This window comes from Pan paniscus, chromosome 8 (assembly GCF_029289425.2).
Source record: "Pan paniscus chromosome 8, NHGRI_mPanPan1-v2.0_pri, whole genome shotgun sequence".
Taxonomy (NCBI): Eukaryota; Metazoa; Chordata; class Mammalia; order Primates; family Hominidae; genus Pan; species Pan paniscus.
Window position 1 is genome coordinate 72,429,237 of NC_073257.2, and position 27,440 is coordinate 72,456,676.

Below are 27,440 nucleotides of genomic sequence, written 5' to 3' on the forward strand. Positions count from 1 at the left end.
ATTTGATCCTGTCATCATGCTGCTATTTGATTATTTTGCACATTAGTTGATTCTGTTTCCTCATAGTTTCATTAGTCTTTATATTTTGTCATGTTTTTGCAGTGGCTGGTACTGGTTTTTCCTTTCCATATTTAGTACTTCCTTCAAGAGCTGTTGTAAGGCAGGCCTGGTGGTAATGGAATCCCTCAGCATTTGCTTGTCTGTAAAGGATTTTACTTCTCCTTCACTTATGAAGCTTAGTTTTTAGCTGGATATGAAATTCTGGGTTGAAAATTCTTTTCCTTATGAATGTTGAATATTGGCCCTCAATCTCTTGGCTTGTAGAGTTTCTGCTGAGAGGTCCGCTGTTAGTCTGATGGGCTTCCCTTTGTAGGTTACCTGGCCCTTTTCTCTGGCTGCCCTTAACAGTTTTTCCTTCATTTAGACCTTGGAGAGTCTGATTATTATGTGTCTCGGGGTTGATCTTATCATGGAGTATCTTAATGGTGTTCTCTGTATTTCCTGAATTTGCATCTTGGCCTATTTTGCTAGGTCGGGTAAGTTCTCCTGGATAATATCCTGAAGTGTGTTTTCCAGCTTGTTTCCATTCTCCCCATCTCCTTCTCATATTCTAGTAGTAGGTCCAGTCTTTTTATGAAGTCCCATATTTCTTGGAGGCTTTGTTCATTCCTTTTCATTCCTTTTACTCTAGTCTTGTCTGCATGCCTTATTTCAGCAAGGTGGTCTTCAAAATCTGATATCCTTTCTTCTGCTTGGTCTATTTAGCTATTGATACTTGTATATGCTTCATGAAGTTCTCATGCTGTGTTTTTCAGCTCCATGAGGTCATTTATGTTCCTCTCACAACAGGTTATTCTAGTTAGCAATTCCTCTAACCTTTTATCAAGGTTCTTAGCTTCTTTGTATTGGTTTAGAACATGCTCCTTTAGCTCAGTGTAGTTTTTTATTACCCATCTTCTGAAGCCTACTTCTGTCAATTTGTCCATCTGATCCTCCATACTTAATGATCTTTCACCCAAAATTCTTCTCAATGATCCGTCACAGGACAACTTTATTAGGTCTTTCATTTTTGTGGGCAGCAAGGGGTTTATCAGATCATTAGAATCAGGCAGTTATCAGCAGAATACCAATATTTTGAATTTTTCTGCTTGCCCCCACCACCTCAGGGGTTTTTGCACCCTTAGGCAATGTGCGTGAGAGAGAGCTAGGTTTTTCTTAGTACTAGGGCAGAGGGAATGTGTGTTAAAGGATAGGTGGGAAGGGAGACTCTGCAGGAAGTTGAGGAAGTAGAGAGTTATTCACTTAAAACTAAGTGGCCCCAATCCCGCTGGAGAAGTTTTCACAAGTGTTCTTGGTTTAAGAGTTCCCCAACTTGAAGATCCCTGAGACTGGTACTTAGTACCTACCCTAAGGATAATCACTTTAAAAAATACAACAAAATTTGATTCAATATGTTCATATAACTTTCTGGATTGTGTGAGCAGATATTGAAAGTAAGCCTAATTATTCTAATGTATTGAAAAGAGCCGTGCACATTCCTCAGCCCCAGGCTCAAAACAAACAAGCCCAGTACAAACACCACCAGGAAAGTCTCCGATAAGGGGACAGATGAGGGGACAGCCGTTCAAAGTTTTACTGAAAGAGCGGGAACCAAAAGAATTCCTTTGTTCCCCTGTAACTTTCAGGCTATAAAAAAGCAAACACTCGCATTGTTCGGGGCCCTCTTGTATGCAGTGGAATGGAGGGACCAGGTTCGAACTTGTAGTAAAGATCCTTGCCGCTTGGCTTTGACTCTGGACTCTGGTGGTCTTCTTTGGGGAACAAACGGTCTGGGCATAACAGTATAAGCAACAAGATACAACCCTATTTCTAAACTACTAGCCAAATCTCAATAGTATTAATGTTATTTAAAAATAACATTTGAATTGCAAATAGTACATGGCCTAATTTGAACATTCTTTGGAGCACGTTTATATCTTCTGCCTTTTATGTTGATTTAAAACATTTGCTTTTATAAACCAAAGTAAAGCAGCCTTTCAAGTGAAAACAGCATTTTACTAATAAAATAAAATCTGGAAACATACAAAAAATAATGTCCAAATGTCTACTTCATAATGTAAAACCTGAAGACATCTGATGGAGAAATAATATACAATAATCACATCCACCTTCCACCACCTACACAAAAAACATTTCATACAGACTGCAGTACAGTGATTGTTTTTTATGAACTAAAAGGTCAAAATTGTTTCATTTTCTCTTCTGCAGATTCTAAGTAGAAAATGACAAAATATGCATAGACATGTTTGTAAACCAAAAATAAATGTCTAAGGCCCCGAACCATCTGAATGGACCCCTCCTCTCAGCCAAGGGCATTCCAAAATTAACCTGCAAAACTACTTCAGGTCATGATGGGTAAGGGAAGCCAGGTATGCCTCATTCTGCCCTCCTCCTTTTCGGAATTACTGATAGAACAGACTCTTTAAATCTGATAAGAAACATTTACAATCTATTCTCTCTGAAGCCTGGGAGGTTCATCTGCATGATAAAACGTTGGTCCCCACAACCCCTTATCATAACTTAGATATTCCTTTGTATTGATAATAACTCTTTCAACCTGAATAACTCTTTCAATCAGAAAATCTTTGAATCCATTGATGACTTGGAAGACCCTCTGCTTCCATTGTCCTGCCTTTCCAGATGGAAGCAATGTACATCTTGCATGTGTTGATTGATGTCTTGTGTCTCCCTAAAATATATACAACCAAGCTGTACCCGAACCACCTTGGGCACAGGTTCTCAGGATCTCCTAAGGGCTACATCACAGGCCACTAGTCACTGATATTTGGCTCAGAATAAATCTATTCAAATATCTTACCAGTGTCTGACTCTTTTCATCAAGAATTTCAAACTGTGCTCACACAGAAAAATAACTATTTTAGCTGCACTCATTCATCCTTGAAAATTATCTTCCACAAAGCAGAATGCTACATACTGAATGCAAAGTGTTTGGCTAAGAGCAAAATCTATCTCATCCATCAACTCCTTAATCCTTTGAGGTATACTGTTTCTTCTTACAGATACACGTTTTTTGTTGATTTTGCCTTTTTTTTTTTTTTTTTTTTTTTGAGATGGAGTCTCGCTTTATCGCTCAGGGTGGAGAGCAATAGTGTGATCTCAGCTCACTGCAACCTCCGCCTTCTGGGTTCAAGCGATTCTCTTGCTTCAGCCTCCTGAGCAGCTGGGATTACAGGCACCTGCCACCACGCCTGGCTAATTTTTGTATTTTTAGTAGAGACTGAGTTTCACCATGTTGGCCAGGCTGGTCTCGACCTCCTGACCTCAGGTGATCCTCCCACCTCAGTCTCCCAAAGTGTTGGGATTACAGGCGTGAGCCATCGTGCCTGGCCTGATTTTTGTCTTTTCAAAAAAGTTTTAATTATAAAAAATGTCAGACATATTGCAGATTAAAATAGACAGAATATTATAACAAACCTCTGGGTACCTAACTCAGCTTCAACAATTGTCACCCCATGGTCAGTCATGACTCATCTATATACTGACCAAAAGTCAAACCCTTTTCTTGTATTATTTTGAAGCAAATCCAAGACATCATATTATTATATCCTCATGATTAGTCCTATAAGAGTATAATATTGATTTGATAAATAGAGATTCCAAGGTTCAAAGAAGTGAAATTACTCATTCAAGGCTGCACGCACCAAATTTAGAACGAGGCTTGGACTATGAGTGCTGGCTCTACAAGACAATCAAGGCATGTCTTCAGAGGGGTTACTAAGGCAAAGTCCCTGTGCTCACACTTGCAGCCACTCTTAGCCTTCCCTTAGCTACATTCAGAAGCTGCTACCTCTGATCTCTGATGTTTGTTTACTAACAACATGTGGCATCTAAAGACTCAGTAGGGAAAGGTGACATTTCACCAGTGGAAGAGCTGTGAAGTATTATATTCTTTAGCCATTGTTCCTTTAATCACCTTGCTTCCATGACAAAGTCAGCTGTTTCCCCAAGGTACAACTCATCAGTTCTAGCTGAACTGCAAAGAGCTACCTGAAGCACAACTCTTTCAACTGTAATTTTCCTTGTAGTATTTTGAACACTGACTTCAAGTGTCAGTCTCCTTTGGATCTTCTACAGATTCAGTCTGGCTCTTTTCAAAGGCATGTAGCTCTTCAAGTAGCCAAAATTGCTGCAGGAGGGATGCCTCATCAGGAAGCTGCACAAGATATCAATGATGCGACTGCCTGGCTGCACAGGCAGTGCTGGCCCAGCTGCTGGGACATTGACAGGTCAGTGGAAAACGAGTGCCTAGGGTGAATGTAAGATCTTTAATTAGCATCACAGTTCTTGCAGTCATGAAGATGGGCAAGACCAGCTGATCCACAGTGGGACTGAAAAGTACCTGCCATTTAATGATTCACACTTAATTCAGTTAAAAAAAAAAAAAAGAGGAGGAAAACTAGCAGGCATTTGTTCTACTTCACTTCTACTTTTTGGTTAAAAAAATAAATTTTGAACTCATTTCTTTGGCTTTGAAGCTGGTGTGGCCTATCACTCACTTTCCTGACACACGGTTCTGATTTAGGATGCCATTCTGCTCAAAATGATCTTCACTGTCATTCACAGTTACTCCTCAGTCAAGTCTAAATTCTTCAAGTTAGCATTCAAAGTCGTCTAAAATCAGTTCCTGCTATACTTGGTCCAACTTGGCCTTTCCTGATTCCCTTAACTTATACTGCAATTAACAAACTCTCTGCAGCTTCTGATAAGAGTCCCTCCTTTTCTTGTTTTACTGTCTTGCCCACGCCATTTCATGTACCTGAGAGTTCCTTTCCCACTTCCTACAGGATCCTTACTATCTTAGAGCAGAACATTTCTTTGAAATCTTTTCACAAATTAAACGGAATCTTTCTACCTTCCAGACTCCTGTCTTATTTTCTATACCTCTTTTGGGGGACCTGTAACTTTTTACCTAGTATTTTCTTTACCTGTGGGCACACATGAATATTTCCAGTGACAAAGATGCTCTTCCTTGACTTAACTCTAGTCAAGCTTCTCTGAATTCTCTTCTCATCTAGACTTTTGGCCTTCCATATGTTAGTGTCTGCTTAGTTCAGTTTTAGCAAGACTCCTACTGGATCAGTTTAATGAAAATCCCAACCCTTACTATTAGATCAAATTCCTTATCTCCCACCCTGCCTCTCTTATCCATCTGACCTGCCTTTGGCAATAATCTTGTCAAGTCAGTTTAGCCAGAAGTGCCCCTATCCTTGACATTTCCTCTTAGTAATTTTCTATTTACTGACCTCAACCCTACTCCTTGGCTATAAATTCCCACCTTTCCTTGCTGTATTCAGAGTTGAGCTAGATCTCTTTACTACTATAAAATTCCTTTGTAGTAGCCCCCTTTGGATAAAGTCAGCTTTACTGTTTTCTTACAAGTATCATGAATAATTTTTTAATTTAACACTAGTTTATCTCTGAGGACAAGATTACCAGCTTAAGGGATAAACGAATCTTACAGAGGAGATAACTTAGTACTATGTCCATGAAGGTTGCCTAACAAAAATTACTGAGTAAATGAATGAATGGAGTGAGTGAATGAATGTGTTTTCAGGCTAGTGAAAAAAAATATTTTCTAGTTAGTTGTTTAAAATTATTTTCCTTGTTATCCTTTTTGTTTAAGAGTAGACTCATTTTGTCTACTTCAGTAGCACTATTAAAATACCTTATTTTTCCAGAAAAGTAAAATTCTCAATAGAATAAGTGACTTGTAAATTGGGATTTGATTTAAGGATGTGACTAAGTCTCTTAGCTTTCAGAATTTGTTCTAAATAAGATTTCCTTTTTCTACTCAGAATACTAATAAGCATAATAAAAGAGCTATGGTTGATACTGTGCTTTGCAATGTAGCACAGAACTGGCATATTCATTTCCCTAAAATTAGAGCCACGCTTTTTTTTTTTTTTTTAATGCGGAATAAGGATTCTTACTTGCCTCCAACCCCTAGAAATGTATAATTAATGAACAAAGTCACTTAGAATGAGCTGGAGACCAAAAAGCAGTTTTTCAACTGCATAGAATAGTGTTGATCTCCAGTTGAAAAATGCTAGACAAAGGCAATTTCGGGGGATTGAGGGAGGGGGTGCCTCAAGAAAGGCAACATATGCAGTTGGACAGGAGAGAAGGAGAGGGATGCTGAGTTGCCATAGTAACATTACGGAAGGGAAATGAAATTGCATGGGGTTAGTAATATTTTCCAATTCCCTTGATTTTTAAAGCACTCACATAATGAACAAGTTTCCCTTGGGCAGAATTCTAAAGCAACACAAACTGGCTAGTCCAGATCTCATATTTCATTTTAGTGACAGTAATCTTATTAGTGAGGAGGGGAACTGCACGTTACTCGCCGGACAGAATGCTCTCATGTTAGCCTAAGAGCAAATCCTTGTACATGCGAAGGTCAAAAGACTTTCCAGTCTGATTTTTCTGAAAAGCATGAAGCAGGATATTAAGGCATCACACCTAGGACTATGAAACCAGAATGTGTCTTTAGCAGGTCAAATTTGCTCAGTGTCACTGAAGTGACACAAATTCGTGGTTTGGGAAATATTTTCAAGAAGAGACATATTTATTTTGATTTGTATCCTTTAGGATACTCTTTCTTTTCTTTTTCACCAGCAAAATAAATAAATAAATACAAACTCCTCACTCTAGAGAAAGAAAAGGAATTCAAGCAGAGAGAACTCTGCAGATAGATCATGGCTGTAGAACAGGATATAATCTTTAATTAAAAACTGAAAACAATGAAAAAAATGTAGAGAGTCCTTCAAGAGAAGAGAGCTATGATGATAGTGAAAGATAAACTAAACGGCATCACTTACAGTCTAATAGCTAAGCTCTTTTCTTTTCTTTCTTTCTTTTTCTTTCTTTTTTTTTCCTCTTTTTTGAGACAAAGTCTTGCTGTCACCCAGGCTGGAGTGTAATGGCACAGTCTCAGCTCACTGCCACCTCTGCCTTTTGGGTTCAAGCAACTCTCATGCATCAGCCTCCCAAGTAGCTGGGATTACAGGCATGCCCCACCATTTCCAGTTATTTTTACATTTTTTGTAGAGATGGGGTTTCACCAAGTTGGCCAGGCTGGTCTCAAACTCCTGGCCTCAAGCAATCCTCTCACGTCAGCTTCCAAAAGTGCTAGGATTACAGGCATGAGCCACCGCACCCAGCCAGCAAAGCTATTCCATACTGGCATTTTCACCAAAAATTTGGACTGTGTCCTCATTTTTTTTTGTGTTAGGCAGTTATCGAGATAGCCTAAGAGGTGAAATAAAATTTTTTGAATGACCTCTATGTTATAGGCTCATTATAATTGTGATCTTATTTAATCTTTGCAGCAATTCTATGAGAAAAGCATCAGCAGTTACATTTATAGATGAGAAAACTTCTCCAGGGGATTCACGTACCTACTCAAGGTCATATGGCAAGTACATAGAGTAAATAGATAGAATTAGAATTTACATTCAGGATTGCCTCCCTTGGAAGGACTGGGTTCCTTCTACTATGCCAAGCAACCTCTTCAAAAAATATAAGCAGTCAATGTTCTATTTAAGATTAAGAGTTCATTTCTGCCTTTTATATATAGGAGGGAAAATATATTAATTAGCTTCCTTGTTCTACTGCCATACCACCTATATGTTTAAATGAAAATAAGGTAAAATCCTTTTGTGTCCTCTCTACTTGGAAAACTACAGCCTTCATTCTGAGACTAGAAAACACCCTTATGTTATTTGTGTTGTAGTTTTCCACTCTGTTCTTTGTGTTTATTGTCCCTCCTTGCTTGTCTCCTTTTGTGTTGGAATTATTTAGTATTCTAATCATTGAAACATCATATATATCATTGGCTGTCTTCTGATTTTTTTAGTTAATTTTTTTTGGGGGGATAGTTGTTTTATAAATTAAAATGTGTATCTTTAACTTACTAGTGTGAATATTATAATATTACAAATTGTAATTCCTATAATGTAATAAGATAATTGTATATCATATATTATATTATATATAATAGAGATTGTATATAGTATATATTATATATAATATAGAGGATATAGTATATATCTAAATAGTATTTATTGTAATATATATTATATTACATATATACTATATGTGGTAATATATAGTATTATATATGTAATACTATATATACTATGTATATATACTATATTATATAGTATATGTAATACTATATATACTATGTATATATACTATATTATATAGTATATATAAGATAGTAAATTATAGCATAATAAATTATAGTATAATATAGTATAACATAATATATATAACATATATAATATATAATATATAATATACTATAGATATATACTATATATAATCAAAAGCAAAAGTCACTATATATTATCTATAGTATAGATAATATATCATAATAAATTATAGTATAATATAGTATAACATAATATACTATATTATATGGTATATATAATACATAGTATTCATTATATAAATATTATAAAGTAATATTAATATTACATATATACTGAATTAATATACCACTTTATGTATAATGAGAATTCTGCCATATTATAATTATATTTACACTATTAGTTTTATCTTTTGTGCTATAGCATATATTTTATTTCTACATACTATTACATATTATAGACCTCACAATAGATTGATATTTTTGCTTCAACAATTGACTTTTAAAGAACTTAAGAAGAATAATATTTTATTGTATCCACATATTTACTACTCCTAGCTCTTCTTTCCTTTATGTAGATCCAGTTTTCTTTTTGGTATCATTTCCCTTAGATGGAAGAAATTTCTTCAGTATTTTAGTTCGTATGGGCCTGATGGTAACAAAGTTATGTCAGCTTTCGCTTGTATGAAACAGTCTTTGTTTTGCTTTTATTATGTAAATATAATTTTTAGTAGATATAAATACCTCTTTTACTAGATATTTATATCAATCTATGTAAGTAGATTGCTAGATATTTTTCATTCAGAACTTTAAAGGTGGCCCATCATTTTCTGACCTTCGGTGTTTCTGATGAGAAGTCAGATAACATTCTTATAATTGCCTTTCCCATTCATGATATGTCTTTTTCTCTGGCTACTTAAATTTTTTTCTTTTTGATTTTTTGACTCTTTGTGTGATATGACTCTGTGTGGTTTTCTTTGTATTTATCCTCTTTGGGGTAGGCTAAGATTCCTTGATTTGAGTGCTGCAGTTTATGATCAAATTTGGAAGTAAATATAAACTTATTTTATGCCCCATTCTCTTTCTCCTTTGCCTGTTGGACTACATTGTATAGATTTAGTCGACTGGCTATTATTCCACAGGTTACTGACATAGCAGTGTATTTGATTTTTAATCTTTTTTCTTTCTGTGCTTTAGTATGGATGATTTCTATGACTTGTGTTCAAGTCCTCCAATTTTTTTCTTCCTTTGTATTCAATCTGTTATTTATCCCATGTAATGATTTTTAAAATATTTCTGATACTGTGTTTTTCAATCTTAGGATTTCCATCTGGCTCTTTCCCCCGCATTATACTCGTTTCTCCTATAGCTTAACATATTTATCTTAGTTATTTTAAATTCAGCAAATTTCAACAGTGGAGTCATCTGTGGGTTTGTTTCTATTATCTAACTTTTCTTTTGACTGTTGGTCATATTTTCCAGGTGACTTTGTTTAGTAATTTTAAAATTACATACTGGGTATTATGTATGATATGTTATACATAATTTGGAACTTACAGCAGCTTGGTTTTGTCCAGAGCTGATGATTTTTCTCAGCAGAAGGCTTAGTCCAATGCATGCTATTCCATCACAACTTAATGCCAGAACTCTCATATATTTGAATAAAAACAGGATATGTGACCTCTGCATATTACGCCATCATAGTTTGTATTTCTTTCTATCATGCACCACTTACGAATATTTCTTCTATGAAAACATGACAGAATTCTTGACTTTCCAGTTGGTAGATACTGAATAACCTACTATAAAATATGATTTTGGCCAGGTGCAGTGGCTCATGCCTGTAATCCCGCACTTTGGGAGGCCGAGGTGGGCGGATCACGAGGTCAAGAGTTCGAGACCAGCCTGGCCAATATGGTGAAACCCCGTCTCTATTAAAAATACAAAAATTAGCTAGGCGAGGTGGCGTGTGCCTGTAATCCCAGCTACTCAGGAGACAGGTACGAGACTCACTTGAACCTGGGAGGCGGAGGTTGCAGTGAGCTGAGATTGCGCCACTACACTCCAGCCTGGGCAACAGAGTGAGACTGTGTCTCCAAAAAAAAAAAAAAAAAAGATTTCAAACATACAAAGGTGCTTTTATATGCTTCTTATAAGATGTTACATGTTTGAAACAATTTAATATTCATAATTTACAAAACACTAATAACTTCTTTTATTTTTATCTTTCCTTTGAGGAAGGAGGGTAATTAAAGATGGTTATAGTTGACAGCTATAGGGTAATTTTGTGTCTAACTGATGTAGAGCTATTTAAAAAAAAATTAGATGTGAGCATTACCAACATACATTAAGAAAAAGTAGGAGAAAAAGCAGACAACATTCTGACCATTAGCACTTGGAACCACATAGCAATTATCTAAAATAAAACTGTCCTGAGCCTATTTTGTTGACTCTTGATTCAACAGAACCAGGCATACCACATTTATTAGGTTGGTGCAACAACAATTGTGATTTTTGCCATAATACTTTTAGATCTCTAATTTGGCAAGGGAAATGAGGTTTACAATGTAGTGTAAAAACTTTAGGAGAGGGAGAAAAATAAAACAAAAGATGCTCCCTCCATGTTCTCAGAATGCTTTGCAACTGTAAAAAACATTCTTTCCTTCAAAGATATTCTCTCATGTTTTGAAAGCTAGTGGCATTTCATGATTACTGGTCCTTCTTTTAATCTAAATATTTTCAATTAACTTGTAATTTTTTGACATAAAAATGAAAAAATTGATATATTTTTATATGACATGAAGAAACATTTTCAGGCTAGTTTCAACTAATATAGAAACCCAGGGTCTTCTTCACTATTTCTAATGTTCTTGTCAACATATCTATTTTAGAACTCAAGGAGGAAGCATTGTTTTACAATTTCTTTTTCAGAGAGACTATTCTATGACTTTGAAATATTTAATATTTTATTCAAGGATTTATTTTTAACTTTGGACAATCACATCCCTTGAAATATAATCAAAAGCAAAAGTCAGTATCAATAATTCTTTTTTCTTAGTATTTAACCTGAGAAACAGAACCAGTTACATTTCTGGGAAAGCATGGGCTGAAATTATAGTACATCCAAATGTCCCCTGACACCTTCCCAGGCAGTAAAAAGTTAACAATTGACAGATTGGAAGTGCCTTGAAAACACTTCATCTACCTGAGCATAAATACTTCTTTATTCTTGTACATAAACCGGATGCCGTTAACTTCAGTGGAAAAATTACGTTACCATAGGACCAGTATAAAGTCAAGTAAATTAAGATGTTTTGACAAATGTAATATTAAGAAGTGTATCTTATTTCAATATATTCAGCAAACACTTATTAGGCATTTAATATGCACCAGGAAGTGTGCTAAGTATGCTAAGTGTGACAGACACTAAGATGACCACGTGCATCTTAGAGTTAAGGTGTAGCTTTGCAAGTAATACTGTGGTAACGGGTTTCTCTGAGGATGCAGGCAGTGGCAACTTGCTAGAAAGGCTAGAAGTTGGGAGGGGCACAGTTAGAGTAACATTCTGGCAATGAAAGTATTGTTATTACCAACACTACCGGGGATTCTGCATCTTCTCTGAAGCACTAAATACAAGTATAGCTGCTTTTATTATTAGATGGAGAGGAGTCAGTGAAAAGAGATAGAGAACTCAAGTCTCAAAATGGTTCTGATTTAGGGTCTATATTGAGTCTCTGATTGGTCTGTGAATTGATGCAGAGCAAACTAAAAATGACAAGAGACCATCCATTGCAAAGTATCTTTCTTCAACATGTACCAAATACTCACGCTAGCTTTAAAGAGGGAAGAATTCAGTGGAAAGAAATAGGGGCCATTCTCGGCAAAACATTTTAATCTATAAAGAAACGAAGCCATTGTGATCTTGTTGAAAAAATGAACTACATAAATCATTTTAAAATTAGAAAGCTGCATATAGACCAGATTGACAAATATGCCTTGATAGGTGTTTATATCTCAGCACATGTCCCACCACTATGACAGAGATTCTCTGTATATTTACTATCAACAGGAACATGAGTTAACAAGCCAGTTGATATTAATTAGCATTATGGAGCTGGGAAAATGGGAAAGACTTTCCTGAAATGAGGTAAATAGAAACATGAAGGGTTTGGGGGCCGGGTGCGGTGGCTCACGCCTGTAATCCCAGCACTTTGAGACGCTGAGATGGGCAGATCACGAGGTCAGGAGATCAAGACCATCCTGACTAACACGGTGAAACCCCGTCTCTACTAAAAATACAAAAATTAGCCGGGCATGGTGGCGGGCACCTGTAGTCCCAGCTACTCAGGAGGCTGAGGCAGGAGAATGGCTTGAACCCAGGAGGTGGAGCTTGCAGTGAGCCGAGATCGCCCCACTGCACTCCAGACTGGGCGACCGACAGAGCGAGACTCCATCTTAAAAAAAAAAAAAGAAACCTGAAGGGTCTGTAATTCATCATATCCTAGCTAAACACCTCCAAGAAGATTCACGTGCAATCATCCTAAATTTTACAATAACTAATTATTCTTAAAGTTACAATTTCCAGTGCCCTTCCAGCTGAGAGAGTGAGATCCTCAGGAACAACTTTCTATCTGTACTGGCTGGAAAACTATGACTCAGAAGGGTGAACTTTTCTCAGGTCACAATTTCACTACTTGCTAGTCACACTTAAGATTACAGATCAGGCACTAGGGTGAAATTAAATTCACTCATCTGCCTTTCCAGCTGGTAATATCTTGCTCTGATCCTACCTAAATTACACTGAACACAATTCAAGTTTACATCCTTGAATGAAAGAGCTCTAAGAATCTTCTTTTAAACTGAATCCTCTATTCTGTGAGCACCCAGGCAGGGCACAGAGCAATAGGAACGAGGTCCCTTACAGTGCTGTCCTCTGAGGTGAAATCCAGTGATGCTTTCCTGCCTCTAAAACACGGGGGATAAGTGTGTACCAGATCAGATTTATTGAATGCAAGCAAGGTTGCCACAATAGTAAGTACTTGGTAGGAGGCAGATGGATAGATAATGGTATCTATTTTCTCAGGGGCTACCGGACTGGGTAGTTAGAACTTGTTTTTGTGACAAATTCTCCTTTCTATTTTTAGGCTTGCCCCCATGGCTTTCTGACATTTTAGCCCGCTCCTTGCCTTTCACCCACACACCCAATCACTACTTCATCATTTCAGCAGGAGAGAAGGGACATTCTGATGAAGAGAACACAAAACAGTTTACATATTTCGGGTATATACTATAATTTCTCCCATTTAGTCTGCCAGAAATTCAGTCTGCCCAACTGACACCCTTCCCCCAACCCATTCCATTCAGGACAACTGCAGAAGAAAATGTCAGGCTTTTCTGTTCTCTGGTTCTCCATGTCTTTCCTTCACTTAACACAGGAGGAATGTAAATCCAAGTCAAAACTGAGTGGGAGGTACAAAGGAATCTGTATCTTTGTCGAAAATTAGACAGCCCTTCGGAACAGGGAGGCAAAGTGGCACAGAAACCAAGTTGCACACCAAACTTTGCCTATGTAGATTATTTCCTATCTTTGGTACTTTCATGCAGAGGAATTTGTATGTTTTTCTCCCGGCCCTCCCCTGTGACCCTCTATGCCCTCTAAAGATGGGGCCTGAACTTCCTATGTATCCTTTTCTCCTCCCATTGAACCAAATAGGACATGTAAGTGTTTGACAAATGATGAAAAATGACTGACAAATCATTTTGCTGTTCTGTTGATTGACTATATCACCAGAGAGAGAAATAAGGTAATTTCCAATCCATATGCCAACTGAAATCTCTATATCCGGGCACCTCTTCAAGCTTCTCTTTTCTGCGTGTCTTGGTAACCCTCATTTCCCTTTGCAAAGATTCCTCCTCTTTACAAATGTTCCTTTTTCTCCATGTGATAATCAGGCAACAGATGCAATGCATCTCTACTTTTTATTCCTTACAACTCCTTAAATAGCCTGCGCTTTTTAAATGGCAGAAGACCCCTGCCATTTAAAGCAATGGTTCTAGCATTCTTTACATACTGATAATTGCTTCTTACTGGAATGATGCAAAATCAGTTCAGTAAGACCTATATTCAATTTACCTCTCCAGTAAGACAGTCGTTTAGGGGTCGGCCTTCCTCTTTCTTCCCTTTTCCTATTTAGAAAGTTTGTTTCTTTTAAGGTACATACATGGTTTCCAGGTTCAATGGTAATCAAGAAAAAGAAGTCTAGGTCTCCTGCCTATGGCTGGGCTGTCTTAGGGTCAAAGTACAGAATACAAACTAGACCTTTTGTTTCATAAGGGCAGGGGAAATGTTGTGGTGTCTTGCTCTGTCACCTGCTATGTCTGGCCCACAGTAGACACTCGATGATCATCTATTGGTTGAGTAAATAAATGCAAGGAATAAAAAATGAAGTAGTAAATCAAAGCACTACAGAAATTAAGCTGAGGTTACCAGGCCAGTTTTAGGATCATGGAATCAGAATTTTTAGAAGAGGGAAGCACAGGATTGCAGGGGTTGCAGTTACAAGAAAACTACTTAAAACCCTTCGATAGATGGATGTTTGTCGTGAGACCATCTTTTGATTAGATTGCTTCTTGCACAAGAAATATTGAATAAGAAAACCCGTGGCTAGAACTTTAATACTAACTGGAGCTCTGAGATATACTAGCAGTGGCTAGAATTTATTTCTGGCCTACTTTATGCCAGCACAGTTTACAAACATTATCTTGATCGTTGCAACAACCCTACAAGGTGGCCATTAATGTTCTTTATTTTCAGATAGAGAAAGGACAATCAGTAAAGTTAAATAGCCTACCTAAGTCAGCTAGCTAAGTTTAGAATTTGGATTCAAATCAAATTCTAAGTCTTGGTTTTTTCCCCTACCCACAATGCATCACTCCAAAGAACCAACATGACATAAACACCTAGATTAGACATATTTGTGGGTTTTTATAATTTTTTAATTAAAAAATGTTGTTTTGTTTTGTTTTAGAGACAGGGTCTCACTCTGTTGCTGAGGTGTGATCAAAGCCTACTGTAGCCTTGAACTCCTGGGCTCAAGCGATCCTCCTGCCTCAGCCTGTTGTACAGCCAAGACTATAGGTGCATGCCACCACTACCAGTTAATTTTGTTCTCTTTTATTGGTAGAGATGGAGGTTTTGCTGTGCTTCCCAGGCTGGTCCCAAACTCCTGGACTCACGTGATTCTCCTGCCTTGGCCTCTAAAAGTGCTGGGATTATAGTTGTAAGCCACTGGGCCCAGCCTTTAAAATTTTTTAACTGTGGTAAAATACATACAACATAAAATTTGCCCTCACAATCCATAAGCAGACACTTCAATAATGTTAACCACATTCACATTGTTGTGTAACAGATCTCTAGAACTTTTTCATCTTGCAAAACTAAAACTCTATACCCATCAAATAACTATTTCCTCTACCCCCAGTCCCTGCCAACTACCATACTACTTTCTGTTTCCATGATTTTCACTATTCTAGATGTCTCAGATAAGTGGAATCATACAGTATTTGTCCTTTTGTGACTGGTAAATTTCACCTCAGCATAATGTCCTCAAGGTTCATCAATGCTGTAGCATGCAACAAGATTTCCTTCTAAGGGCCGAATAATATTCCATTGTATTTTAAAAATTTTAAATTCATTCATCTGTCCATGAACATTTGGGCTGCTTTTACCTCTTGCCTATTGCTGCTATGAACATGGTTATGCAAATATTTTGAGATCCTGCTTTCAATTATTTTGGACATATACCCAGAAGTGAGATTGCTGGATCATATGTTAGCTCTATTTTTAATTTTTTTTGAGGAAGCTCCACACTGTTTTCCATGGCAGTCACATCATTTTACATTTCTACCAGCAGTGCACAAGGGTAGACAGATTTGTTTTGAAATAGAATAACTTGCAGTTTTAGTATCAAACTGACCGAACAGCTTAGCTTACAGTGTCTTGAAAATTAAATGCAACAAAAACTCTAGAACTTTTAAAGCCAGGTACCATTTAACTGTGAATTAAGTATTTATAAATATAGATGGATGGCCATACCATTTTAAAAAGAATAAAAGTAGCAGTCATTTTCCAAGAGACTATAACAAACAGAACAGAGAACAAAGCTCATGTTGTATCAGTGCAAAGGTATCAGGAAAAGTATTCCTACTTCCTGAATACAAGTAGAAGCAGGTACATAAGTTGCACACTTACCCTGGTTTTGGCATCGATTTTAGCTCCTCGATCGAGCAATAGTTTTACCATATTTGCATTTCCTCTTTTTGATGCAACATGTAAAGGAGTGATGTCATTCTGGGAAGAAGAGGAAAAAGTACAGATTTGATATTTTTGGTTTCAACAAAACGTTCCTTTCTAAACTTCCCCCAACATATCCCCATTTCCCCCTCTTCTTTTCTAAACATCCTTTATGAACAGTGTGCTTCCTAATACTTCTGAGAGGAATTTTCTTCAGAAGGAGACTTTAAAAAGGAATGAATTGTAAGGGAATCTGTGAGGCAGGGTCCAAGTTAATTTATTTCAATCACTTGAGGTGACTGATGGATGAGGTGATAATTTGGTTTTTTTGCTCAAAAATCCTGCATTTTTAAGTCAATGTATTTTTCTATAATTTGAGTGATACATACTGGCTAGTGAGTGGTTGACTAACAAGTAGCTGATTAAGTCAGTACAGACTCAGTTTAAAGGAGTGTCATGTGACTTGGAGCCTTTCCCAGGTTCCATTGGGAACATCAGGTTGTCAAGGAGAGACAATAGGAACTCAAACTGGAAAATCTGTTACTTCTATCCATAGTCACATAACTTCCCATGCCCGTGGTGCTTAAATGTGTTTACAGGCATTTGTTAGCAGTCTCATGAAAACTGTAATGCTTATTTGACAAATATTTGAAGAATAACCAGATTGTTAGGATTATCTGAAATTCTAATTGTGTTCTCCTTGATTTCAGTGGTAGGCTACCATAGTTATTCTTCTCTCCAAGCATCTTACAGGTGCTATGATTATTTCCAGACTGTCAAGGAAATGTATGCATACATCAAAAACAATTCCCTGATTTCTTGTGTTTTTTTTTTTTTTTTCTTTTTAAGTGACAGAGTCTCGTTATATTGCTTAGGCTTGTCTCAAATTCCCGAGCTCCAACGATCCTCTCGCCTCAGCCTCCCAAGTAGCTGGAACTACAGGTGTGCACCACCATGCCTGGCTTCTTATTCTTGTGTAGCAGCAATATGAGTTTAAGTTCTGCTGTTCACAAAGAATCAATTACATCATAAATGAACTAGGCTCACAGGGATTATGTATTTATAATTCGATAACAGAAACAATATAGTAGCTATCAAGTATTGATCACTTCCTGCATGTCAGGGACTATGCTAAACTCTTTACTACTTCATTTAATTCTCACAATCCTCATATCATCATACATAATCTGAATTACAATCCCCATTTTACACATGCAGAAACAGTTGGCAGAACCAGGATTCAACTCTTCAACACTTAAACTCTTGAATGCATGATTTTAAAAAACACAATAATGAAAAGTTCCAACATACACAAAGTTTGGGCAAAAAAACATAATGAACTTCAAGTGCTCCTTACCCTGGTTCAGTAAACATCAACCTTTTGCCAATATTATTTCTTTTATGCTCCCTACTGTTTTTTTTTCTTTCTGAAGGAGTTTAAGAAGAGGAGAAAGAAAATTCTTGGCATCATGTTATTTTACCCATAAATACTGCAATTTAATTATCTCTAACAGATGAGGACATCTCAAAAAATCACGATACCATTATCATAACGAAGAAAGTAAAAATAATTCCTTTATAGCACCCAAGACCCCCTCCATGTTCAAATTCTCCCATTATCTCCAACTATCTCCATTAGTTTGCTCAAGTTGGAGGGTCGACATATTGCATTAGGTTGAGTCCTTTAAGTCTTTCTTAATCTCCACAGCTCCTCTATCCCACCTTTTTCCCCCCGTGTTCATTTATTTATTGAAGAAACTGGGTAATTTATTGTGTAGACTCTTCCACACCTGGATTTGACTGATTGAGTCCTCATGGGGAGTTGTTTAACATGTCCTTTTCTCCCTGTATTTTATGTAAACTTTTCTAGTTAAATGCTTTTAATGGTTGTATGGTTAGGGTTAGGTTTACAACCTTTCCACAGATGGAAAGGTTGCACATTCTCTTTGCTCACTATTCTTAGATGCTAAAATATAAATCTTAAATGAAAGAAGAAAGAGACCTGAGGAAAACAAATTTCTCTTAGTAATGCTGGTGGAAAGTAAACAGACCAATATTGCTGTTACCCAGGGTATAGGCAAACATTGTCCGCAAAGGGCCACATGGCAAATATATTCTGCTTTGCAGGCCATACAGTCTCTTGCATCTACTGAACTCTGCCATTGTAGCACAAAGGCAGCCATAGGCACATGCAATATGTAAAGAAATGGGAGCGGTTGTGTCTCTAAAACTTTATTTATAAAAACAGGCAGTGCGCTGGATTTGGCCTGTGGGCAGTGGTTTGCTGACCCCTGCTCTAGACCTACCAGCTTGCAGCTGCCCAGCTTTCGACTGTGTATAACAGGTTACAAAAGAGGAAGTGAAACTATAGGCTGTGCCATTGTGCACGCTGTGGTCTTTTTTGGTGTGGAGGACTATTTGGTTTGAGTGAAAGCTGGCAGAAGGAAATAAATTTCATGACGACTTTTAGATGTGCTTGCTTATGTCTGTTTTCTGAGTACAAGTGTGTATTGCTCTAGTGACCCAAGCGGCACAGTGGATGAATTCTAGAGCTGAGACAGCAGATGGAGGGTCAGGTTGGGAATAAAGGAAACACTGACCAATAGGAGAGCTCACTGAGCCCCAAGTGGGACGTGACACGAAGACCTCATCACTTCCCAGTGTGAGTAAGGGCTGGCATGCCATTTCCCTTTAAAACTATGCCCTCACTGGTTGAGAAAGACTTAATTAACCTTTATCACAAACAGGCTAAGTTTAGTAAGAGGAAGAAGTCTGTTTCTAATTTCACTCTCTTCCATATTCACCCACTCTCTCATACTGTGGATGTGTAGATGACAAAAAGCTGCCTTGAGTTTCTTTTTTTTTTTCTTTTTTTAAAAATTTAATTTAATTTTATTATTATTATACTTTAAGTTTTAGGGTACATGTGCACAATGTGCAGGTTAGTTACATATGTATACATGTGCCATGCTGGTGTGCCTTGAGTTTCTAATTCTCACATTTTCTCCACCTCTCCGGCCCTTCCTAGAGAAACACTTTATATTCTACAGCACTTAAACAGTGTTGTAAAGGGCCTGCACTTCTGTAATTTCATTTTACCCTCACAGCAATCCACTGAAATAGGATAAATATCATTAACCCCATTGGATAAAGAAAGTGAGGCACAGAACTGGTAATTTGCAGATTAAGAAACAGCTAATCAGAGGCAGAATCAGGATCAGAATTCGGGCTCTAGACCCTCAGGCTGTGGTAATTTCAGGCAGGATTCAGAAGACCTTTGTTTAAAAACCCTAGCTTCTCATCTCTGTCAAATGCAGCTTCCAGTAAAATGCAATCACTTTTTATTCCTGAATCATATCGTGGATGCCTCTGTGAAGTAGAAACAAATCAAAATGAAAGTGGTACCTCAGGGCCACTCAACGGACTACTCATATTTTGATTCCTCAGCTAACCAATAAAAATGTATCATGCCCTACTATGAGTAACGCTGTGAGCTGCACTTCCACTGTCTAAGCAAGCAACAGAGTTAAGAAATCCCAACATATCAAAGAAACTCAGTGATGTTAGAGCTAGAAAGCCTGCCTAAGAGAACCCTCACTTACTGCTGGTGAAATGTAAATTTGTACATGCTTGCTAGAATGCAGTTTGGCAGTTTGTACAAAGAACCTTCAAATCCGTAACCATACATACAGGGCAGAGTTTGGCTGCTGTGGTGGAAAGGGCAGGAATGTGGAGAAAGACCCAGCCTTGAACCCAGACACACACCCTAAAGACTGAGTCTGAGCTTACATGAAAGACCTCCAACCCCTAGCACTAGCCTAGCACAGAGTAACAAGCAAGAGTAGTCAACTGCTGAGGTAAGGCAGGAGTGTGGGGAGACCTCCTCTGTGCTGCAGGTGTGCAGAGAAAGCTCAGGGTGGAGCACTAACACTAAGCAAAATTCTCTGATGCCCCAGACTCCACCCCAAGCAGAAAGCAATGGCAGCCTTCCACTGAGGAATCTGAAGCCTGAAACAAAATGTAAACTCAGCTCAACTCCTGCCAAAACAGGCGCCACCTCTCACATCTGCAGTACAGAAGAAAAAGTATGAGTATGCTCATTTCCAGGCAAAAATATTATTTAACTCAATCTCTCCCCTTCTACACACAATATCCAGTGTTCTATCTAGTAGGAACAACATGCATGAAAAATAGGGAAGTGCAGCAAAGGCATGGGATTCTTAGCAAAGAGTCAAATGGAAACATTTGATAAGAAAAATTGCAATATCAGAGTAAATTGCTTTGTGGGCTCCTCAATAGACTTCACACAGTTGAGGCAGGATCCATTGAACTTACAGATATGTCACTTTAAGTTATTTAAAATAAAAACATTAAGGAGAAAAAAGAGTGGAAAAGAAAGAACAGAGCCTCCAAGAGCTGTGGGATGATACAAAACAGCTAATGAGAGCTGCATAAGGAGAAGAGATAGAATGGGACAGAAGACATATTTGAAGAGATAATGAATGGTCAAGAATTTTCTTGGAGTAATGAAAGGCAGAAAAATACAAATCCAGAAAGCTCAGGAGATGCCAAGCAAGATAAACAATAAACAAACTCCAACTAGACACAATAGTCAAATTGCTGAAAATGAAATATAAAGGAACAATCTCGATGGTAGCCCAAGGAAAAAAGACACATCTCATACAGAGAACAAAGATAATAGGTAGAGTGGCCTCCTCATCAGAAATTATGCAATCCAGAAAAAAAGAAGTGACATCTTTAAATACTGACTGTCAAATAAGAATTCTACACCAAATGAAAATACCTTCAAGGAGTAATAAAGACTTTTTAAGATAAACAAAAGCTAAGAGAATTCATCATCAGCAGACCTGCAATACTTAAAATGTTCAAAGTTCTTCAGACAGTAGGAATATGATAGTAAACAGAAACTTAGGCCTGCACCAAGAAATGAAAGGCTCTGGAAATGGCAAAAAATGAAGGTAAGTAAGAGAGATAACGGATGGTCCAAAGTAAAGACAAAAACAACAAATTGTGGGGTTTATAATATATGCAAAAGTAAAATGTATGACAATAACCACACATAGATGAAAAGGAGGAACTGGAACTATACTGTTGTCAGGCTCATACCATATTTGAAGGTATACTGTGATAAGTTAATGACATGGAAAACATGGATATATTATTAGATATCAAACTATGAAAAATAAGATCAATTTTTATACATAAATATATATGCATTCTAACATATATTGATCCAAATATATATGTGTGTGAATATATATACACATATATATACACATATATACACATATATACACACATATATACACATATATACACACATATATATACACACATATATACACACATATATACACATATATACACACACATATATATACACATATATACACACATATATATACACATATATATATACACACACACATATATATATATTTTTTTTTTTGAGATAGAGTTTCGCTCTTGCTGCCCAGGCTGGAGTGCAATGGCACGATTTCGGCTCACCACAACCTCTGCCTCCTGGGTTCAAGCAATTCTCCTGCCTCAGCCTCCCGAGTAGCTGGGATTACAGGCATGTGCCACCACACCCAGCTAATTTTGTATTTTTAGTAGAGGCGAGGTTTCTCCATGTTGGTCAGGCTGGTCTTGAACTGCCAACCTCAGGTGATCCACCACACCCAGTCAATTTTTTTTGAGACAGGGTCTTGCTGTTGCCCAGGCTGGAGTGCAGTAGCACAATCTCAGCTCACTGCAACCTCCATCTCCCAGGTTCAAGTGATTCTGCCGCCTCAGCCTCCTGAGTAGCTGGGATTACAGGTGCTCACCACCATGCCCAAATAATTTTTGTATTTTTAGTAGAGACGAGGTTTCATCATGTTGGCCAGGCTGGTCTTGAACTTCTGACCTCAAGTGATCGCCCACCTTGGCCTCCCAGTGTGCTGGGATTACAGGCATGAGCCACCACGCCTGGTGAGATATTAATCCAAATGTTAACAATTTCTTTCAGTAATGAGATTATAGATGACTTTTTGCTTCTTCATGCTTTTCTAAAAAATTTCTACCATGTACATTTGTACAGTGGAAAGATGGTTGTATTTTAATATTGCTTAATTTGCAGCCCACTACCACCATCTGTTTCAACTCTCACCCCTTGCTTTCTATACTCTGAATGCCCCAGAGAGGTTTAACTTAGCCATTAACTTCCCTAACATGTAAACTTTGAAGGAACCTGAGAATATCCTGCACCTAAAAATATGATGAATTTTTTTCCCATTAAGGTAGAATATTAAGTATGGCTAGAGTTAAAGATCTATATGCACTTTGTGAGAAGAAGCATGAATTAACATTTAGATAAAAACAAATTCAACCTGGAGTTTTGAATTTGACCTGATTTAGTTCAAACAAAAAAGTAAATACAATTGTAATTTTATATATATTAGTTTCTTAATACAATGTTTGTTCTTGTACCAAATAAATTTTTTCTTGTTCATTCAAAATGTTATAGAATACATTAGCATTTGGGAAGTTTCTGAAAGACCTCTGAGTTCATTCAGTCTAATCACCTATATTACAGATAAGGAAGAGACCAGGGAGGAGGCTAAGTGATTTACATGGAGTCACAGAGCTTGGTGCTTGGCCAAGACCCCAGGTTTCCCAACTCCCAGGTACTACCCCTTCTATTTCACTAAACTCTTTGGGTTTATTTATAAACCACTATTTTCATCACCAGCACAATAGCATCTTATTTAACTTAACTTTCCCATCAAACTACTCAAGGTAATATTTATTCGCTCTAAAAAACTTAAGTATACATATGATTAACCAATACTTTTTTTTCTCTAGTATTTAATTCTCCTTAATCCTTTTTGAAAAATGGTGGATAAAGACAAAAAGGGAATCACATATATACACAGATGCATTTTATAAACAACGAAGGGAATCGGCTATACATACATTTATATAAAGCATTAATGGGACCTGGATAAATATTCAGAAATTTGACTGAGCAAAATTACAGTACACAGCAAGTTTAATTCTCTCAAATTTCTAGGCCAATAAATTAATTAAGTACTTAAGAAAACAACATGGATCACTGCTATATCCTCTAATGTGTGGATTTTTGTTCTTATGTATAATACCATTTCTAGCCCTTTTTTCTTTTGTAGTTTATTCACTTTCTTCTATGAGGATCTCCTTCCACCTCGATTTTCAGACAAGGTTTTTAGTCTCTAACCTACTCCTGGAAGGCCCCCACAACTGAAGTTAGAGGATAAAATTCCAATTTAGAAAAGATTTTGCCTTCTACTTTTAAGAAAAAGAGAAGCAAATCACCCAGAACAAACTAAGATCGCTTATGATTTGTAAAAATTCAATATATTCCTTTACAACTTCATCACACCGCTCTACAGTAATATATGGTATTATATGTTACATTATATCATATGATATACTTTAGAATAACTCTTAAAAGGTCATCTAACTCCCAAAATAAAGATGACTTTTTACAGTACTTCCTAAACTATAAATCTGGCTTAGAAATGTACAGAAAAATTTTAATAATGAATTGGGTAGGGGGAGAAATTCTATCCTGGTTATAACTTTATTTCAGTCCTGTCCTTAGCATATGTCTAGTGGGAAGCACATTTCATCAGGAATGAGAAGACAAGGCCCCACTCTCACTCTTCTACACCCACTTTCATGAGAGCTGATACTGAGAATGTGCCTTATCCTTAATGAACTTATCTCCTCATCTGTGCAGTGGACACAATACCTCCACTGCCTCCATCACAGGGGTGTCAAGAGGAGACATGAGATAATTTGTATTAAAAGAAGGACATTCACAGGTATTTCATATCTTTTGTCTCATTGAATATACACAACAACCCTAGAAAGAAGTACTATCGAATGTTTTTCTTTATTTTACAGATGAGGAAATCTGTAAAAATCTGAAAAATTTGATTTTTTGAAGACCCTAAAAATGAAAATACCTTGCCAAAGGTCCACAAAGCTGCCATCAGTTGTCTAACCCCAAGTTCATATTTTTTTCGCTAGACCAGATCATGCTGTCACCGTACTTACTTTGTAGTGTACTAATATATACTTATGTCTTACTATTTTTGCATTTTTGGAGCACCTAAGAGTGTGTTAAGAGAGAAACATTGCATTGTGGCAGGACAGGACAGTGGTTAAGGGCTAGATTGCTTAGGTTCAAATTCCAGGCCTGCCCCATACTAGCTAATTAATCTTAGGTAAGTTTACTTAAATTCTCTGTATCACAGATTTCTTATCTGTAAAATTAGGCTAATAATAGTACTTACTCATATCATAGTTGCTATGGTTTGAATAGGCCCCCCTAATTTTATATGTTAGAAACTTAATCTCCAAATTCATATGTTGATGGAATTTGAAGGTAGGGTCCTTGGCAGGGATTAATGATTAGATAAGATCATCAGGGTATGGCCTCCACAATGGGATTGGTGGCTTTATAAGAAGAGGAGAAAGACCTGAACTGGACATGCATACTCTTGTTCTCACCATATGATGTCCTCCGCCATCTTGACAAGGCCCTCACCAGATGCAGCCCCTCGACCTTGGACTTCCCAGCCTCCTGAACTATAAGAAATTTTTTTCTTTATAAATTACAAGTCTGTGGTATTCTGTTATAGCAACAAAAACTGGACTAAGACAATAGACTGTCATGAGGATAAATGAGTTAATAAGTGTAGAGTCTTAAGATTGGTGCTTGGCATTTAGTAAACATTATAACTATTAGATGTTATATTATTTGTATTACTTGTTATACAGACATTTAGAAATGTATGAAATGACTGCATCTCACAAGGATATTATGAAATAATTTGGGTAGAAAAGACATGGCGATCTAAAGTAAGCCTTGAAAGATAAGGTACTAAATCAGGTGGATCTTATGAGGGATGCAAAGGGTCTTAGAGGAGCATGAGCTCAGAACAGGCTGTGTCTGTGAGCCATGCTGGGATCAGGAGCAGCTGAGAGGAATGGGAAGCTCAGGCAAAGCTGGAGTTGATTTAAAATGATAGACATATGTGGTATATAACATGATCTACATGATAGAATATGATAGAAATATATGGGTACTATTGATGTCAGGGACCTGGAAAAACAACTGCCTCTGCTGGGAAATGTGGAATTGCTTGCTTATTTCTTCTTTCTCAGTGTTTCTGAAAATCCCAGCCAAATTTATTTCATGAAATAATCATCAAAACAGGGGCATGTCTGCAACTGCCCAAAGTGAAATCAGGGCCATTTTCTATATTACTTGTGATAAATGGGAAACTTTTCATTTAAATATGAAAAGGATGTATGTGAATTACTGATGTCTCCCCCAACCCTCCCATGTCTCATCTCTTCTTTAAAAATGTCTGGGAGAGGTTATCATTAAGGGAAGAGTTAAGTGGATGATATCACTCAAAATCTTGTAGATAATGAAAGGTTAACTTATACAGCCTTTTAGTTTGGTTCCTTGACATGCTCCCACTGAAGACAAATTCTAAAATAATAAAAGTTGAGATGGAATCCAGTATCTTCTGCTAATTCTTACCACTTGTCATAATTTTTGTCACAAAGTTACTATTATGATTAAAAAATAAGTCGAAGTGGCATAACAAATTGAAGATCCAGATTTCAGTGTGTGATTTACATTTAAAACACATACATTTTAAGATTTTTATGTTTTCTCATTCTATTTTCTTATACTTTGGCATTATTTCTAGTATATATAGAAACGGAAAAATGATTAGTGAATACGTTCACAGAGAAAGCACAGGAAATACACGGAAGCAAAGATTACTACCATCCTTGTTCACGCTATAAACATATATCTTTTGAAAACTCTTTTAGCCTCTGAGGGAAGAGGTTGCATCTGCTAACTCTCCAGCACATAAAAGGTAATCAATAAATGTTTGATAAATTCTATTTAACAGTCATATAGGTTTTGGGCCGGGCGCTGTGGCTCACGCCTGTAATCCCAGCACTTTGGGAGGCCGAGGCGGGCGGATCACGAGGTCAGGAGATCGAGACCATCCTGGCTAACACGGTGAAACCCCGTCTCTACTAAAAATACAAAAAATTAGCCGGGCTTGGTAGCGGGTGCCTGTAGTCCCAGCTACTTGGGAGGCTGAGGCAGGAGAATGGCGTGAACCCGGGAGGCCGAGCTTGCAGTGAGCCGAGATTGCGCCACTGCACTCCAGCCTGGGCGACAGAGCGAGACTCCGTCTCAAAAAAAAAAAAACAAAACAAAACAAACCAAAAAAAAAACCAGTCATATAGGTTTTGATACAATGTAGAAAATTAGAGAACTGAATTTCTGTTCCCTTTAATTTTCTTAAGAGTATAAAAACATATATTTTCTGTAAGTTTTTATTATCTTCCACTGAAAGTTTTCTCTAATGGTTTATTTTTATAATGGCATTATTAAGATTGACATATCATAATTTTCACCATTTTAAAGTGTACAATTCAGTGATTTTTTTATTCCATTCATAAGGATGTGCCATCAGCAGCAGTATCTAATTCTAGCACATTTTCATCATTTTCAAAAAGGAATCCCATACCATTAGGTGGTCACTTCCCATTTCTGTTTCCCAAGCCCTTGTTAACTACTAACCTACTTGTTGTCTCTATGGATTTGCCTATTCCAGATCTTTCATACAAATGAGATTATATAATATGAAATCTTTTGTGACTGGCTTCTTTCACTTAGCATGTTTTCAAGGTTCATCCATACTGTAGTACTTATCAGTACTTTATTTCTTTTCATGAGGACGCCAAGTTTTTAAATCCCTTAAGAATCCCATAAAACATATGCAAACAATGATAACTTCCAATGATAAGGATTTGAGATTTCAAGGA

The 27,440-nt window shown here is 37.1% G+C and overlaps 1 protein-coding gene across 30 annotated transcripts in view; it reads right to left on the reverse strand.

The window, feature by feature from the left end:
• ANK3 (ankyrin 3) overlaps positions 1 to 27,440 on the reverse strand; it is a 709,526-nt gene that overhangs the window by 190,946 nt on the left and 491,140 nt on the right. For all 30 annotated transcript variants that reach the window (XM_057298899.1, XM_055092833.3, XM_055092837.2 and 27 more), the window contains one exon: positions 16,488 to 16,586. In XM_057298899.1, the coding sequence (XP_057154882.1) occupies positions 16,488 to 16,586 (99 nt within the window). The remainder of the gene's footprint in view (positions 1 to 16,487; positions 16,587 to 27,440) is intronic.